This window comes from Plutella xylostella, chromosome 4 (genome assembly GCF_932276165.1).
Source record: "Plutella xylostella chromosome 4, ilPluXylo3.1, whole genome shotgun sequence".
NCBI lineage: Eukaryota > Metazoa > Arthropoda > Insecta > Lepidoptera > Plutellidae > Plutella > Plutella xylostella.
The window spans coordinates 7622985-7640097 of record NC_063984.1 but is presented as its reverse complement, the minus strand read 5'-3'; the positions used below and the strand labels follow the sequence as shown (position 1 = coordinate 7640097).

Sequence of the window (17113 nt, the reverse complement as noted above, 5' to 3'; positions counted from 1 at the left end):
TAGCTTTGCTTACCTTCGACTGCAATTTTGGTGGCTGCTGGTTATAGATTAAAGTACATATTATATTCCGGTGGAGGATACCTACATTTTCGGTCGATCAAATGTTCAGAAAACTCCCTCTTCTTTTCAACTCTTTCATTACAGAAATAGCTGTGGGGTGAACTACCTGATGTATCATTGAGCGATCCATAACCCATATTTTTATCCAGCAAGCATATTATCTTATCCCACTAGTCTAAATGTATCGTGCAGTGTGCCGTTATATGCTATTAGCAACAACTGGCGTTGACGGCATCGCGGCGGAGTGGTCGCGACGAAAGATTTAAAAATTCACAAGAAACTGATGGATGGGGCAAGGGTTCCGTAGACGATTTTCAATAATTAAGTACGTTCTGAAAGATTCTTAATTCTGTTCAAATAGATAGGTAGGTACCTATGTTTGAACACATATGGTACATTTTATTACAGTTCTAGTAAGGATACTATTTTCTTTCTCATTTCCATGTTGTACACACAAACCTCTATCTACCTCTACCACAACATAGTTCGACAGATGCTTTGCTTTTACTGTCCAAGATAGTAAGTATCTCAAGGACGTATAATTAAAGATTTAGATAGGTACTTACCTATTTTTAGCTTATATCTTTACAAGTAGGACAATGTCTTGGCAGCTATTGTTTATAGTCAGATTTGTTCAATTATGTGAATTACTGTTGGATATATTCCACGACCCATTTCAGATTTAAAAATACTCACACTGAATAACTAAAGAATATTCTAAAATCTTCCACCTTGAACCACGTGCTGTGCGAAGTTTGCGGAAGGATCTCTGATTTTAGTGCACGTCATGACGGGTGTTTCAGTTTTTATAATAATAAATCGTTTACTTTATTGGCTTGTAAATCACATTATGAATTTTCAATGCAATCCCCCATGACGTATGGTTTATTTGCCCCACGCCGAGGCGAGCTCAAGAGCTGCCCATGGAATAATAAACTGAAACATAGAAAAGTTTAGCTCAAATACCTAATTGTTATTTCTTTTTTGTTTCCATTTACATCTTCTTGTAAGCGCCCTAACATTTCATATTGAAACTAACGTGTAGGTCTGTACCTACCATTTTTATTTATATATACTTGCGTGGTAAAGTAAAAAAATAATGAAAGGTAGGTATAAATACACTTTGGATTTCCGCACAACATATTTTATTTAATTATAAATATACAACTCTGTCGTATAAAGATAACTATCATAAGATAAAGGGTCATAAATTCCTGTATAATTATTAACCTATGTAAGTAAGTAATATTAAAAAAACCTTCATAGTTACATAATTGTTATGCAAAATAATAGGCATTATTTACGTACTTACATAAGTTATTGTTGTTTTTGTCAGCTAGAACATTTTGATACCTAATGTAGATTCACACCATACACAATATACATCTAATAAAATTAGTGTGCGGATATTGTTAACAATATAATTAGGTATAGTTAAAAGTAAATGGATAAGATTTAAATATAAAGATAAATTAGTTAAGTACCTATTTATTTTCATAAAAATGATGTTCTTGTGAACACTACAAATTCTACGTGTGTATGGCAACGGGAAGGTACACACCGAGTTAAAAACATCAACAACGAGGCTTGCTTAGTTGCAAGAATTAGTTTTTTTTCATAATTACTTATATATAAATTAAACAAATCATAAATAGTGAACTTAAACTCCTACCAAAACTAGTAACGTACAAATCACAATCAACCGATGCAGTAAAACTCACATCAAAATTAAATAACAATACACCTAAATAAACGCCTTTAATATTATTTTGCAATGAAAGCATGGAATTCTACGGCGTGATATTAATTCTAAGCATTTTACATCTAAACTAGTACGTAATACTAGAAAACTATTTACAGTGACTATTCTATATCTAGGTATATACACATTTTATTAAAAACATGACACTCAACTAGGGACCAAGGAAACTTTAGTGCACTACTGGGTATAGGGCGACTACATAAACTCCAAACCGTTATATTTAACAAATGCTAGCAAAGCCCCGCTTCGCCTCTCTCTGGGACGGTTTAACTCACCTAGATGGCGCCACTTGCCTCTTTAAAACCTTATCAATTAACAAAAATATGAACATCTTTTACAATTAACTCTTAACTTGTCAAATGGAATCAAATATCGACCTTAGTTGAAACGGTCGCCTAACAAGAGGCATTTTAAACCTAACCATTACATTATAATGCCCGTTTGCTTTAGAAAGATAAAAATCGCCTTAAAAATTCTTATGTTGGGCGATGCTTAAAACCTACTCAAACGGACATACGACTAGTCATTGACAATCATTTAAACTTCTTACATAAGTATACTAGTTACTATTTACACGGGAAGTTAAATCATCAGCGGCCAACGTGCTTGGTACTAGGAGATCAGAAGTTGGCGAAGAGTTTCAGCTCATCGGGATCCAGGGCTCGGGCAGCCTTCCAGTCTGTCTCGGGGTACTCGTCGAAGTTAGAGGTGTCCCCCTCGTACGACACTGAAGGCACGATTGGGGGCTAAAAATGAAAAGGATAGGTTATTTTAATGGTATGGTAAGTGATTTTATGGTGTCCGAATATTTGGATAAGTTTTATTAAGAGCTTATTAATACTATTCATATATGTCCAGATAATTAACACTTAATTCCGCGTTGTTTTGTAGTCCAGCTGCCACTACACAGGTTCGTTATGGACATAGATAGACGACACTATATCGCTATTCGCCATAAATACGGCACTGTGATTCGATAACGAACGCGTGCAGTGGACGCTGATTACTACCACACTGAATATTGAATAGCAAAAGTATATGCCGTATGAAGTAAATCCCATACGTAATATCTAATTATCTTTCTTTAGGTCTAGTCGCAATTTATAATTACCTGAAGTTTCTTCATGAAGACGTCTGCCCAGTCGATGACCTTGAACCATCTATGCCTCTTGACATCCTCGGATCCACACTGAAACAATATAATAATATTATTTTAAATTTAGTGTCATACATAAGTTGTTCGTGTTATTATAAGGGTCTGTTCCACAATGTCTGGTTAGTGGCTACCTGACGGATAAAATACATGCTGTCACTCTCTGTTATTATTTTTTAGACAGTGACAGCATGTATTTTATCCGACAGGTAGCGACTAACCAGACATTGTGAAACAGGGGCTAAGTATTTTGTATATTATAGGGTGTTGCAAAAAGGGTAAGTATACTAAGCCGAAACCAGCATGTGCAGCATGTTATATATAAGCCCAAAACTGAAATCAGAATTTCAAAATTCGTGATTATTTTTTCATTTTTCATAGAAACTTAGTTGGTCACGTGACGTTTTACTATGGAGAATGATTTTTTTTTCGCGAATTTTGAAATTCTGATTTCAGTTTCGGGCTTAGCTATAACATGCTGCACATGCTGGTTTCGGCTTAGTATACTTACCCTTTTTGCAACACCCTGTATACCGTGAATAGAACTTTTTCATTGCTTGTAAGAGTAAAATGCATATTTTTTTCTGAGATATTGGACTAGCTTCACTAGCTAGCTGAAAACACATCTAATTACATCAAGCAGTGCAGATTCTTTGAAGTTATAAGATCAAATAGAGCTTTAGTTTCAAGAGTGCATCGCCTGAAACGGTAATTTAACACCATCCGGCTGTGAAAACTCCTGTTCAAAGTTATTCTGGACAACCAAAAGTTATAGTAACATTAATCGTTTAGTTATGAGCTAACGAATGTCAGTGTTCAGAATTAGTCTTGTTATTGCTGGGTGGAAATACGTCCGAGTACGCATCGTAAATTAGCCTTTTTTATGGTGCGCCACCCCGGGATAATTTATTGAGCTTTAACTTCAATTACGATTAGCCATAGTACATCAGAACACTGTGTTTTATCCAAACTCACTCACTACTTACTACAATAACAGTCTACCCACTGAAGCTGTAGCATGTGCTATGTCGCTGTGTATTTGTGTATGAGGCTATGAGCTAAGCATGCGGCATACTACGAATAGCGTCATAAAAGCTGCCCCCATCTCCCCTCCCCCCACCTCTATGCGTCCTATAGCTGATCATAGTAAAATCTTTTTCATGTAAATTTTATTCATTTTCTTGTGCCTCATAATAAGATTTAGTAGGTTCAGAACTTTCCTACCGCCGATCCCTCGTCGCTTGTGTCAACAAGCTTCGCAAAAACTCGGTGAAAACTGCCACATGGTCGGAAACAGCTTTTAAAATAGCAATACACTTGCTTACGTGTGTCCGAGATTTACGCGAGTAGGTGGCATCGCTGAGGTGAAACGGCTTCTACCGGCCGGTTTGACAGTAAGTGGACATGTGTGTGCACCTCTACAGCTTTGAGGACAAGTGTGAAAGCTGTAATGATGCTTACTGCACCTGCGCTTTACCATTATGTCACTGCAAGTGGTGTAAGTCGTGTTTTTTCAGCTTTTTTATAGATACTTTCTGTATGCAGTATGTAGATGTAGGCTCCTATTCGTTTGTTTCTGTTAATTTGCATTTCATTATTGTTAAAACTTACAAATTCCATCCTATTACGAGTTTTTTCGTAACAATATGTTTCAAATCCTTTGAAATATATTAATAAACATGAGAGCATGCAAGCAGCTGATATAGAAAAAGTGATGTGGGATTTTGCAATCTAAAATCTTGTGCAGACAAGTTAAGATTAGAAGTTAAATATGGATGATTTTGGAAAGCCGCCAACGCTGTCGGTATAAAAAATACATAGATAACGAATAATTTTTAAAGTTATTGAAAATTTACTGCATTTCCAATGCACATAAAACCGAATGTTCCCATAATAGTAAGTGTTACTGTTAGTTCAATATCAAGAGCAAGCCCTGTATTGGGGCATAATGTTGAGAGTTCAATGCGAAGTGCGGCTGGGTCAAGCGCAAGGCTGCGTGGTTCCATGTCTCACACTCGCTACGTAACACTATGGAAGTTGTGTCGTTCTTTACTCGTGCGTGTTATGAGTTCAATTTAAACTGCATTATTGGATTAAGAGTGACCTTTACCTCATGAATTTTACAGTTTTTTACTACTTTACGTGTGCTTGTGGTGTGTGTTTTCAAACACTACACATTATAATAAGTTTCTACTAGGTTACGTTATACTAATGTACTAAGTACCTATGATGCCCATAACAGGTGCAATTTTTTTTAAACAGAAAAACTAATTGTGGCTTGGCCACGAGGATTGACAACCCATGATTGATGTGAAGAACGAGTAGCAGGTCTAGCAGACAGGCTGTTGAATCTTAAGAACTTAATTAAACTGTATCGTAGGCACCTATGTATATTGTATATTAGATCTTTTTTTTAGCTTTAGCAAATCAATCAGCCAAGGCCATATAATATAATACACATACCACATCGCCATAAAATTTATTTCGGAGTTAGCATTTCTAAATATAGTTACGTGTTTGAACTACCATTGTGTTCGGCTCCTTTGTTTTGACAACAAACAATTATGAGCCAAGTTGGTTACGCTAATTTTAAACTTTATTTATTGTTCCATACGTAACGTATAGGTAGGTAACCAACCTACCAATAGATTTGCAGAGCACGAAGCAAGTAAGAGGAAATGTCAAAACTAAAAATGATAATCAGTAAAAAATCTATTTCATTTTGATGCGAATATCGCTCGAATCGAAATCGTTAAAACTTTTCATAGTACCATGTTATTTCCACCTATTTCCTGTAATTTCCTTCACAAAATAACGACTTATTCATTATATCCTGTGCCTATCATTTATTTTCTTAAATTTATTTACAATCGTCGTAAAAGTCTTCACTGATATCGATTCTGAAGGCGGAAATTTTAAATTTAGAGACGTCAAAACCTTAATTTCTTTGTTTAAAATTCGACTCTATGATTGTTCCCGTAAATGTCATTTTATGCTAGCAATTTTTTTAGTTTGACAGCGTTAAAATTAGAATTTCTGCTTTCAGAATCAACATCAATATCTGTATAAAAAATATACAGGTTGTTACATAAGTATAGTAAGTTTTTGTTCAATGACTGTAAGATGCTGTTCATGTGCCCATAGTAAAAGTCACATGACCAACAAAAATGTCTATGTAGAAGCAATATACCCCTAAGTCACTCCTCGGCTTGACTTAGGGGTAATATATATATCTTTAGGTAGGCTCTACCTAAAGATATATTATTTACTACGTGTTGCAGAAAATCAAGACATCCCACTTCTGAAGCTTCCCATCCATCAGTGTGGTGAGCCATCTTTACATCTGATATTGCTTTTCCTTTACCACTAAAATAATAAAGGTGAGCCACGTAGTTCTTACTAGTTAATTTATATTATTAAACCACGGTAATAAAATAAGATGAGAAGATATTACAAAGTTTATTATTTGGAATGCTTCCGTGTTATTGTAAAGTAATATCTGCATAAAAACTAGCTATGGGAATGTTTTTGAAGCGTGGTAGCACTTGTACTACGTACTTCCTGATAAGATTAATGTAAGTATACTATGTATGTGTGTGGCGGGTATAGAGTTATTTAGGTAAATTACTAGAAACATCACTCCGTAAATCTAAATCAGTACGGTAACATTGGACAAAATGATACTCGGAAAGAAATCGTAGGAACGGAAATCTACTGCTATTTTTATTTAATTGTTTATGTACCGTTTTAGGATATTCAGGAACATTAAAACGATACATTAAACTCATTATATTTATAGTGAATCTAATTTCATTTTAAAATTGCTGCCATGAGCACTATAAATCAAATTTCTCCTATAAAAACCTGTTTTAAAAGGAACTTCAAAGTTTTATGACATGAATATGATTAATTGAATGATTGCATGTCTCACACGGCTATTTACATAAGGTTAACTTGGTTAGTATAACAGATGTATAGTTTTTAATGTTTGTAATTAATTAAACATTATACATCCGTTATACGTTACTAAACTCAATTTGCCGAAAGTTTTTTCATCTGATTACTTTTACTTTCAATAAAAAGTTAAAAAAAAACATCTGGCTGAACTAAAAAAAGTCACAAATCGTCAAACAGAAGTAATTGAAAATAAGAGCTCAGTGGTAGAAGTGGGGTTATATTTCTCGAGACGTTTCTTTTGCACTGAAGCTCCAGCATCTATTCTTTATTCTATTCTATTCTCTGTTGGGGGTGACAGTACCTGCACCTGGCTCTCTCGAATGGAACCTTTGTGCATATCCCCAAGGTCTAAACTGCCTTCCTAAGCTTGGACCATTTCCCACCACGCTGGTCCACTGCGGGTTGGTGGGTTCACATATCTAGATGTGCTAAATCTAGATATGCAGGTTTCCTCACGATGTTTTCCTTCACCGTAAGAGCGATGGTATACATTGTACTTAAATTCAAAGAACTCATTGGTAGGTACATGTCAGCGCCGGGATTCGAACCCGCATCTCTTGCGTGAGAAGCGGGCGCTTACCCGACTGAGCTACCACCGCTCTAAGCTCCAGCATCTAATTCTTATTAAAATATCGTTGTTCAAAATTGACACCGGCAGAAAGCGCACTTGATCTGAGCGAGAAGTTTGAAAATGTATAATTACATTAGTTACCTTCATGTTGCCAAGCCTCTTGGTGCGGTCCTGCACGAGCAGTTTCTTGATGATGTCCTTGGCGAGGGGGTCCAGGTGCCGCGGCCACTCCACGCGCCCGTTCAGGATCTTCTCGTAGATGCCGAAGGGGTTGTCGTCGTAGAAGGGGGGGTAGCCCACCAGCATCTCGTAGATGAGGACGCCTAGAAACCAGACCACAGAGAATTATAACTAGTAACTACCAGACATAATATGTAAGAAGTAGGTTTTGCGATGGCAGTGGCACTGGTAGTAGAAGCTTCGTACTTTATTCGATTTGTCTACAGTGTGGCGGTGACAAACACTTGAGCTAGACTAGGGATTGTCACCGTGGTGAAAGGATTAGGATAGGTTTGAGTCAGCCGCTGACTGTCCACTGTCCAGTTGCCCAATTGTCCAGGCCGGTACGTTGCATAAAACAGCAAAAAAATATGCTCTCAGATAAATCTGTCGTAATTTCATTGAGGGTAAAAGACTGTTTATAAAAGGAGCTGTAATAAAATATTTAAATGATTGTGCTGCATTGACAGAAGGAGTGTTTCAGGAAGCGCGTAATTTTGGGAAATAAGTTGCATATGCTACTGCTTTGACACTCATTAAGGAAGTTCTTGAAGAGCTTTTTGGCGACAACTCAAAATTTAAAATCATTTTTTATGTGAACTGGGCAGAAATGAAACATTTCTCCGTTGTCTTTTATTCTCGTTGTACTAACAACAACACTATATCATAATATCTTCTACATTATTATATTATCTTATATCTGTAGAACAATCTACTAAATATAATAGAGCGAAAATAGTCTTAGTAAATTAAATCTCAAACATAAATCATATTAGCAGCACGGAGCCAAAGAGAAGAATTATGGCGTACGAGACCGTTTTAGCTAATAAATATTGGATGGTGCATTTATATCCGTTGCACAATTGGCACACTGAACAAATACTCACACACCCTACACACTCAGTACATCGCTTCAGCGAGACAATAAATAAATAAATACCTACGTATTTGTGTAAACACTGCATTAAATTGTCTGAAGTGCAGCTTGTTTACTACGCCTTACGCAGCGCTTCAAAATTTCGATGGAGTAAAATATACATAGATAGTTATAAATGTATGTATAAAGGTGCAGATTAACTAGCTTCTGTCCTATTATTCTTCTTACCCTGTAGGTGACAAACACAAACACACACAATAGAAAATGTTATAATAGAGTTTGGTGAAAGGATTAGACCAGGGTGCTGACCTATAGAAGTTGCAGTTCATAAGTCACTCGAGGAGGCTCTTTTAATACACTATTTAATGCAATTGGCCAATTTCTAAACTTTACCAAGTAGGTAATTATTTAAGCTTTATTATTTACTTATAAGTCTTATAACTGTCGAATTACTCCTAGATACAATCTTACGATACATTGATTTAATTTGGCAACAACCTGATGTGGAAGGAAAATTTAGAGGCACATAATAAATGCTATATGGGCAATAAAATGTCACCTAAATATCATAGAAAAAAACATAATTAGGTACCTACAGCAATAAAATTAGCTGATTATTAATTACTTTCTACATAATTAATTTTATAATGAGAGAGTGCACCATAATGTTTATGAGATAAATGTAAATTATACAGCTGTGAAATTCGAGCGTTCATTGATTGTCACTTATAAAATATCACCTTCTATAGGAAGAGAATGAAGTGAGTTGAGATTGAGATTATGCATCCGAATCTCTACGGATAGTTACATATTCAAACCTGTCTGGAAAATCAACCAAAAAGCGTGCTAAAAATAGCAAATAAGTAGTAGGTCTGTATCAGAAATAGCAAAGAAATTTAATCGTATTATACAAATTTAATTTCTTTAAATCGGCATCCATTTAAATGACCATTAACTAAGGTCCGCAGAATAAATTGGCTCCAATACTGCACATGTAGACTCCAAGGGTTTCATCAAGTCTTTTGAACTGAAAGTATGTTAGTATTATACTAAAAAAGAAAGTGCCAGAATGAAAGGTAGTACTGGCATTTTTTCTCTTCCGTATACATTAATAATATATTAAGTAATGAGTAAGTACTGTTAATGTGTTTATTTTGTGTTCATAAGTTTAGAACACTGAAAAACTGTTAATAATCATCCTACTCGTAGTACAGAATATTATTCAGCGACTAATACCTACCTAACTAAAAGACAAAAAGTTCGCACTCACACCATGTACTTAATATTTCTAAGCATAATTCACACATTACAGCTAAATTACTTATAATTAGTATTTAGCCTTACCTAGAGCCCACCAATCCACCGCCTTATTATGCCCCTTGCTCTGTATGATCTCCGGCGCGAGGTACTCGGGGGTGCCGCACAGAGTCCAGGTCCGGTCCGTCAGCTTCTTGGCGAACCCGAAGTCGGTGATCTTCAGGTGTCCGTCCCGGGCTAGAAGGAGGTTCTCGGGCTTCAGGTCCCGGTACACGATGTTGCGCGCGTGCAGGTATTCTAGCGCTGACACGATCTCTGCCGCGTAGAAGTTTCCTGTGGACGAGATAGAGTAGGGTTATTATTTATTTATTGTATCGGTTATTTCACATATAAGTGTTCAAATAATGCTATAAGCATTTCTACCAGTCAACCCACAGGAGGTTATTATACTTTCCTCCAGTAAAAAGCTTGGCCTTCTGTTGTACCGGAGGCCAAGACTCTAAATAAGGGTAATCCTAAGTAAACTTTGTTATTTAGAAAGGGCTGATTTTTCAATGGTCAGATAAACGCTATCTGACGAATAAAATTGTTGCTGTCACTGTCTAATACAAACATTCAGATGCGACAGCATCAGAATTATACCACAGATAACCCTTATCTGACCATTGAAAAATCAGCCCTAAGTAAACTGCAGACAAACATTATTTATTTCTTTCAGTCACTCCACCACGGTTGTCTGGAAAAGATAACTATCTCAAAGCGGTAAGACCACCGAAGGTAGCTTACAACCGTCTCTATGTATAATACTATATATACTTTATTGAACACATAAACAGCATACCAATTACATTGAATCGGAAATTACACGCATAAAATCGGTTTATATTAGTTTAATAGTTATTTTTTCGATTTCTTTTACAAGTTTTTGAGATCAAACATTAACTAAACGGGTTATGTCGTAAAAGGAAAAGAACGACAACGGTTAGATGAAACTAAAAGCTATCGTTCTAATTAGACAGTTCTAATGATATTCTGATTTCGATTTTTAATGATTTTATCAAAATAAACGTCCACCTTCCTCATCCACCCGCTACCATGGTACCTATAGTAGAGTAATACACTTTTCTAACATCGTCGATTCAGCGGGCTACCTTTATGTCTCTATGTTTACTATCTGCTATTATGCAGATTGTGTTTGGGTCTTAATTTTATACTGATAAGTAAATCATAAATCATACTACTTTCTCTCTATACTGACATGATATTGATTGATTTCTCAGTGTTTATGGTTCTGCATCCATCTATCGACATCTTAAAATTTACGGGTTTTACATCAAATTTGAATCCATTGATTACTTAATTAGGAAGGTAAACCTAAAGAAATTTATTAAAGTGTGCTCGATGGTAATCGTTTAATTAATTAAGTTAGTACTCCTATAATTATGTAGTGTTATTCCTCCCTGCTGACGTCTTCCAAATCAACCTGTTTAATTTATTGTATTAAAATCCTCAAAAAGTTAATACTTCACATGTCATCAATAACTAAACTAAACTGAAAAGACAGGCGTAATTATGCCTTTTCAGTTCTCATTTCTCATCTCATCTAGCGATTCAAGAGGTGTCAGGATAGTATGTATGTATAAATATTTTAACATCTTCAAGGTTCATTGAACCGCATTATTACTGAAAGAAATTTGAATCCTACAGCAATCATTATCAAGGCTAATGACCTAACAGTAATAGAAAACTTTCAAAACTTCTCGATTTATCCACACATGTCTAGTCTAGACTTTTAAATTTGACTAACATTTTGGTTCGTATCAAGAACATAGCGTTTTAAAACATGAGATCTCCATCATCGCAATATTATATTAGAGGTACAAAAACAATTGCTGCATTATAATGAATTAGCGTCAATACCTAATGCATTTTATTACCTCTAATTACTTACTGAAGATAATTTATGTACCTAAGTCATCTCATAAACTTATCATAATTTATCAAGGAAGGCTTTTATAAAGTTTTTTCTGACATGAGTTCTGACGACGGGCAGTATAATTAATCAACATAAAGTGATTAATGTAAAAAAGGGTTTCTTTCCGGCTCGTTTAGAGTGACAAAAGCTGACGTTTTTTTTAGATATTTTCTTACAAGTTGTGAATCCGCAAAGAATCACGTTTATTTCGGGACTTGGAAGTCAACGGCAATTTGTTAGAGTTCCAGCGACACTGAACAGAAGTCGCCGCGTCTACCTGACTGAACATTTCTTTAAATAAACTTCTCTACAATTTTTTAACGTTTCTCAAATTGATTCACGATGCTAATGGAGTGACGCTTCACTTGTTTACCAGCGGCAGCGCGATCTAAAACTAGATACGTGCATAGTCGAGACGACTGCAGATAGTTGGGAGATAACCTGGCACCTCAATACATACATATTTAAATTTCTTCCATCGCAACACAACAAACAAGTCCTTGCACAAGCCCATGTGGGCTCGACAATTGTTGGAATCCTTGCGAGGCTTCTCTATAAGGTGTTGAGATAAAACCCAGTTAAGGTCACACATACATGAGTCAGGGCGTGGGTGACTGCGCACGGCTCGCGCCACCTAAACTTTAGGCGACACACTGAACTAGCCCAAAAACTACATGATATCATCACCATCGTACAAGGGCACCATAAATCTTTTACCGTTTGAAAGTTTAGAATATATTTTTGGGATCATTCGAATGTTGGGAATTCGGAGGAATCAGGGGACAAGGGGACAATACGTCATCCGCGTCAAACTCGGACCGATGAGTCCACCACTCTGGTGGTGTCATAATTAGGAAATTTGGCAGGTTCGAATGTTGTGGTAGTGACTTCAACTAGCCCCGTGATGTATTTAATATTGTAATGGATAGTTATAATAATGAGTAGTGTGGAGTAGGACTTAATCATCATCCATTTTAATATCATCTTTGCTGTAGAACATCCGTCAAAATCAATCAAAAAGCTACACTTCTGCATCATAATGCTAAATTACTGTAAACAGCTATACAATCCATGCGCAGACTCTATACATGATGAACACTACCAGTTACATACCGTCTTATATACTAACATGTACATAATAATGTAGTATATAAAGCAGTGTTGGGCGTCACGTTGTCTGGTGAGCTCGTCGGTGGAGCGGCGCAGACGCATTTATTGAGCCGACCGCAATAAACCCGTGCCAACACACGGTTTACGATCAAAATGTCGTACCGTGGAAAACTCCCGACGAAACGGCATGATGACAAGAACTTTGGACCACTCCGTAGTAGTCATACGCATGTGTTGTGTACCCACTGAAATTAATGACCAAAAGTACTTGGGCTAAATTAATACGTCTACAAAAGAGAGGATTTCATTTTCATACCCAAAATGTTACTGCGAATTTTCCTGTTATAAATGTTTCCAGTTTCGCGCTAGCCAATGGATATTGAGTTTTAGAGCTGGCTCTTGGCATCATTGACTGTTTATTTCGGGCTCCCGTGGAGTTTTGTCCTTTCTCCAGAAATACAACACATATTCGTTGATTTATGCAGCGAGTGTCTCCGCGGCACCGCCGTGTTCTGTTCTTACATCATGTGCTGTGAACACCTTCTTAATGGTTATTGTCTTCAGAATGACATGCTTTTCAGAGTTTCTCCCCAAAATAATGCGCCATTAACAAAACCACTTATCATTGTTCGCGAAACATCTTTATTATGCAGACGTAGACGCGGAAATAAACTTGTTTGGAGAGTTGAAAGAATTATTGGCTTGATCGTGTTAACAAAAAGTAATTGTCTCATTATTTCGCCGCTGCTGACGTTACCACAAGATGACAAGAAACATTTTAATTATAGTTACGCAATGTACGCAATAGGTTGTCTTGATCGCACATTCATAACATTACAAACGATTCACACTGATTATCCAGATAGAAATCATACGATGATATGAAGATTGGAGAGCACTGCTGGAAATCCCCAGGTTGGTAGACCACGAAATTGGCGGTTTGTTTACCATTATCAAGTAATGTCTAATTAAATGGACCTGAAGCATTGGACATTATAATTTCACAAGTAATTAGCGAGTGAATATTAGGCGCAGTTATTTTGGCGCAGTAGTTTTGGCAGGAAGGGTGTTTGTGGCATTGACAGTAGTGCAGCATGTCACTAGTCCGGTACTCACTGAGCGAAACGTAAATAAAGCATAATTTCACCAATTTTACTGATGATACAAAAACTAAGAATGCAAGGTCAATATCATCATGTGTAAATTTTTACAGCATTTCTTCTGTCTTGAACTCTTAATATAAACAGGAAACCCAATTTCTCTCTGGGCCATTATGACTCTATTTACGTTGAAAAAAATGTACCATTACTTTCTAATGAAGCTCCGTGGACTGGTGGCCGTCACCGCCTCGGGCGATTTGATCACAACAAGTCGATTAACGCTTCATGCTTCCTGGAGGAGTAATGACAATGTTTCAGCAGCCGCGGTGCATTATAGTTGCGCGCGCGCCGACAGACGCGCCCGGCCGCGCAGCCTCGCCGCCGGCCCGCTGTACTGGCTACACTCCAGGACATCATTTATCCCATCGCCCATAATTTACTTACATCACCCTCCAGAATAAAATACCTACTTTTAATTTAGAAGCGTAATGTCAGTGTACCGCGCGTTATTAGAAGTTGTATGTTGTTTATATTCGCGCAGAGACGTCTCTGCCGCCCCTGATATACGCGTCAGGCAGTCGGGCATGATCAAATTAATTTATTGATACGCTTTATAGAAAACTCTTCAAGTACGTATTTGTGACAACATATCGTGTTACTTGATGTTTTAATTTACGAAATGAGAAAGCCCACGCGAAGTTCTATATTTGCTCCAATAGGCGATATTTACGATTATTGGATGTTTGTTTTCGATCTTGGCTCTAATTTTAACGGTTATTGGATCTGCTCACGATTATAAGACTCATCGTAGATCTCATTGCAAAGATTATTGCGGTAACCGCAAACGAGACTGAAGTTACAGACAGAAACAAATGGCACGAGAAGCCTTGAGCTTGTTAGCTCGTAGCTCGCCCGTGTCGGGTTGTGAAGCCGGAGAACAACCGAGTCACTTCACTAGCCACTGTAGTGACACGGCGGAGTAATATTACTGTCTTGTCCCTTGAATATGATCAGTTTTATTATAGCATATGAATATCCGATGCATTAGAATAACCTTAACCCGGTAAGTATACAGATATAGTCATCGTTCATAAGAGCTGAAGTGCTGAATATTTGCTTGATTTGTAGCAATCATATCTCAATATGTTTAGGATAAGAAATATCACAACTCATTTATCCAACATTCCGTCAAAAGACCTAAATAATATATTAAAACATATACTATTAGGTATATGTTTAACAAATTAGGTATTCAGTTTAAAAGACGAGGCCATCGTAATATGAAATTCGTCAAAAGAAACAGCATCCAGATGAGATCATTATGTGACCTAGTGGAAGTGCAGAGATTAATGAAGTGTTCAGTAATTACCCACTATGAATTTACATTGGCAATTTATATTATACGTAGGCGGGTGTTATCCGACACAATCGCATAATACATATCTCAATTATCGACGAGTAACAACGTTTATTGTGATGTCGTATTCGTTTTCTTATGCCGCTGCCATCTGCCTTCAGTGAAACGTTATTATATTTATATATAATACACCCACGGGCAATGAAAAGGTTCACCTGAACACACACATTTACTCCTAAACGGAAAAAGCTAGCTTTATGACGCCTTCTGCAACATTGAAGTACATTTAACGGAGCATCAGGATATTAGGTGCCAACTAAATACAATCATATTTTATTCAAATTTTAAATTAAATGTTAGAAAAATTGGGGTCGTTTGGTGCCGGCTTTTTGTGAGTGGAACTATTTCATTGCCCGTGAGTGTACTTTTACCATTGCAGCCTCACTGTATGTAAAATAACCTAAATAAATAATTAACCTAAACTCACCAGTAGTGTTGCTGAACCGGCCAGCATTCCTCAGGTAGGAGAACAGCTCTCCGCCACACACGTAGTCGAACAGCATGTAGATGCAGGCGTCGTCGTGCGTCCACCACCGTCTGGGAAACAACGTGGCTGTCATTGAGAGAGAATTAATGAAATACACGATGCTGGCCAGGAGTTACCCGGTTCACGGAATACGCCGTGCCCACTGGGGAACGCATCGTTTTTAAGGGTGGGTAATAAAATTATATAAGTACTTTACTTTATGTATTAGAAACAATCACGACAATCAAGCAGAGTGTGAAAAGAACGTGAGCTGCTAGCATCCAAATAGCGGTGGGGGGTTTTTAAGCGAACCGAATTCCGCTCCGCTCCGTTCCGCTATCAGGTTCTAGTATATCATAGCATGCACGAGATTTTAGTTACTTCACTTAAAACATTGCATCGTATCGTTTAGAGGCACGCTGCGTAGAGTAGGCCGCATCTTCCTACAAATTTATTTACTGGACTAAATTAGGATATTTTAAAATATCTAAGTATTGACGTAAGCATATGTCAGTATCAATTTTAATGCTTCGATGTTAGTAAGTAAAGTAATCGTACATATCTTAATTTTCGTTTCATTCATTGTAAGTATAGTTGTCACAACATCAGAAACAAAGAGCTATTTGGAATAGACAGTCTTAATTACGGTGTCAATTATTTACAATAGCGCTTGCCAGATTCTGAGCAAGTGTGTCTTGCCCGAGATGAGCACAATATGTAAAACCGTACCTAAATAATTGCTGGCGCACGAAACTGTTGTCTATTTACGATATCATGCCAGACATTTATCTGTTGCAAGATTTTCTTTCATCCAGCAACACAAAGGAACACACCCTTTTATCAGAGTTAAACGCTCAAACATGCCGGCAAAAATGAATTGATTGTGTAAACAACTATCACTTCTGTTGGGTAAACAGTCAGCAGCCAAAGCCATTTGCCCGGCATAGTTAACTAATTGTAGAGTGTCGTATCTGCATCGGTATATAATCAATCTGGGTTGTTAGACAGGGTATTATCTACGACAGTGGGTGCAGCCAAGTCGGCGGCTGACACGTGCGTCAGTGTGTGGATATAGTTGGCGCCTCGCGATTGCTATGCCACAAGTCGCGCCGACCCGCGTGCCTGTCATAACACGGATGCTTTATTACACTTTATTATATCAAACCACTCGTTGTTGCCCGCGAGTTCT

The 17113-nt window shown here is 37.1% G+C and overlaps 1 protein-coding gene across 1 annotated transcript in view; it reads right to left on the bottom strand.

The window, feature by feature from the left end:
- Nucleotides 1-1188: 1188 nt before the first annotated feature.
- The window catches only part of LOC105398425 (cAMP-dependent protein kinase catalytic subunit 3), a 37073-nt gene continuing 21148 nt past the window's right edge, over nucleotides 1189-17113 (bottom strand). Inside the window, exons 3-7 of the mRNA XM_038121014.2 lie at nucleotides 15886-15995; nucleotides 9944-10189; nucleotides 7645-7826; nucleotides 2934-3011; nucleotides 1189-2568 (exon numbers count right to left, since the gene is read on the bottom strand). Coding sequence (XP_037976942.1) covers nucleotides 2443-2568; nucleotides 2934-3011; nucleotides 7645-7826; nucleotides 9944-10189; nucleotides 15886-15995 — 742 coding nt within the window. The 3' untranslated portion in view covers nucleotides 1189-2442. The remainder of the gene's footprint in view (nucleotides 2569-2933; nucleotides 3012-7644; nucleotides 7827-9943; nucleotides 10190-15885; nucleotides 15996-17113) is intronic.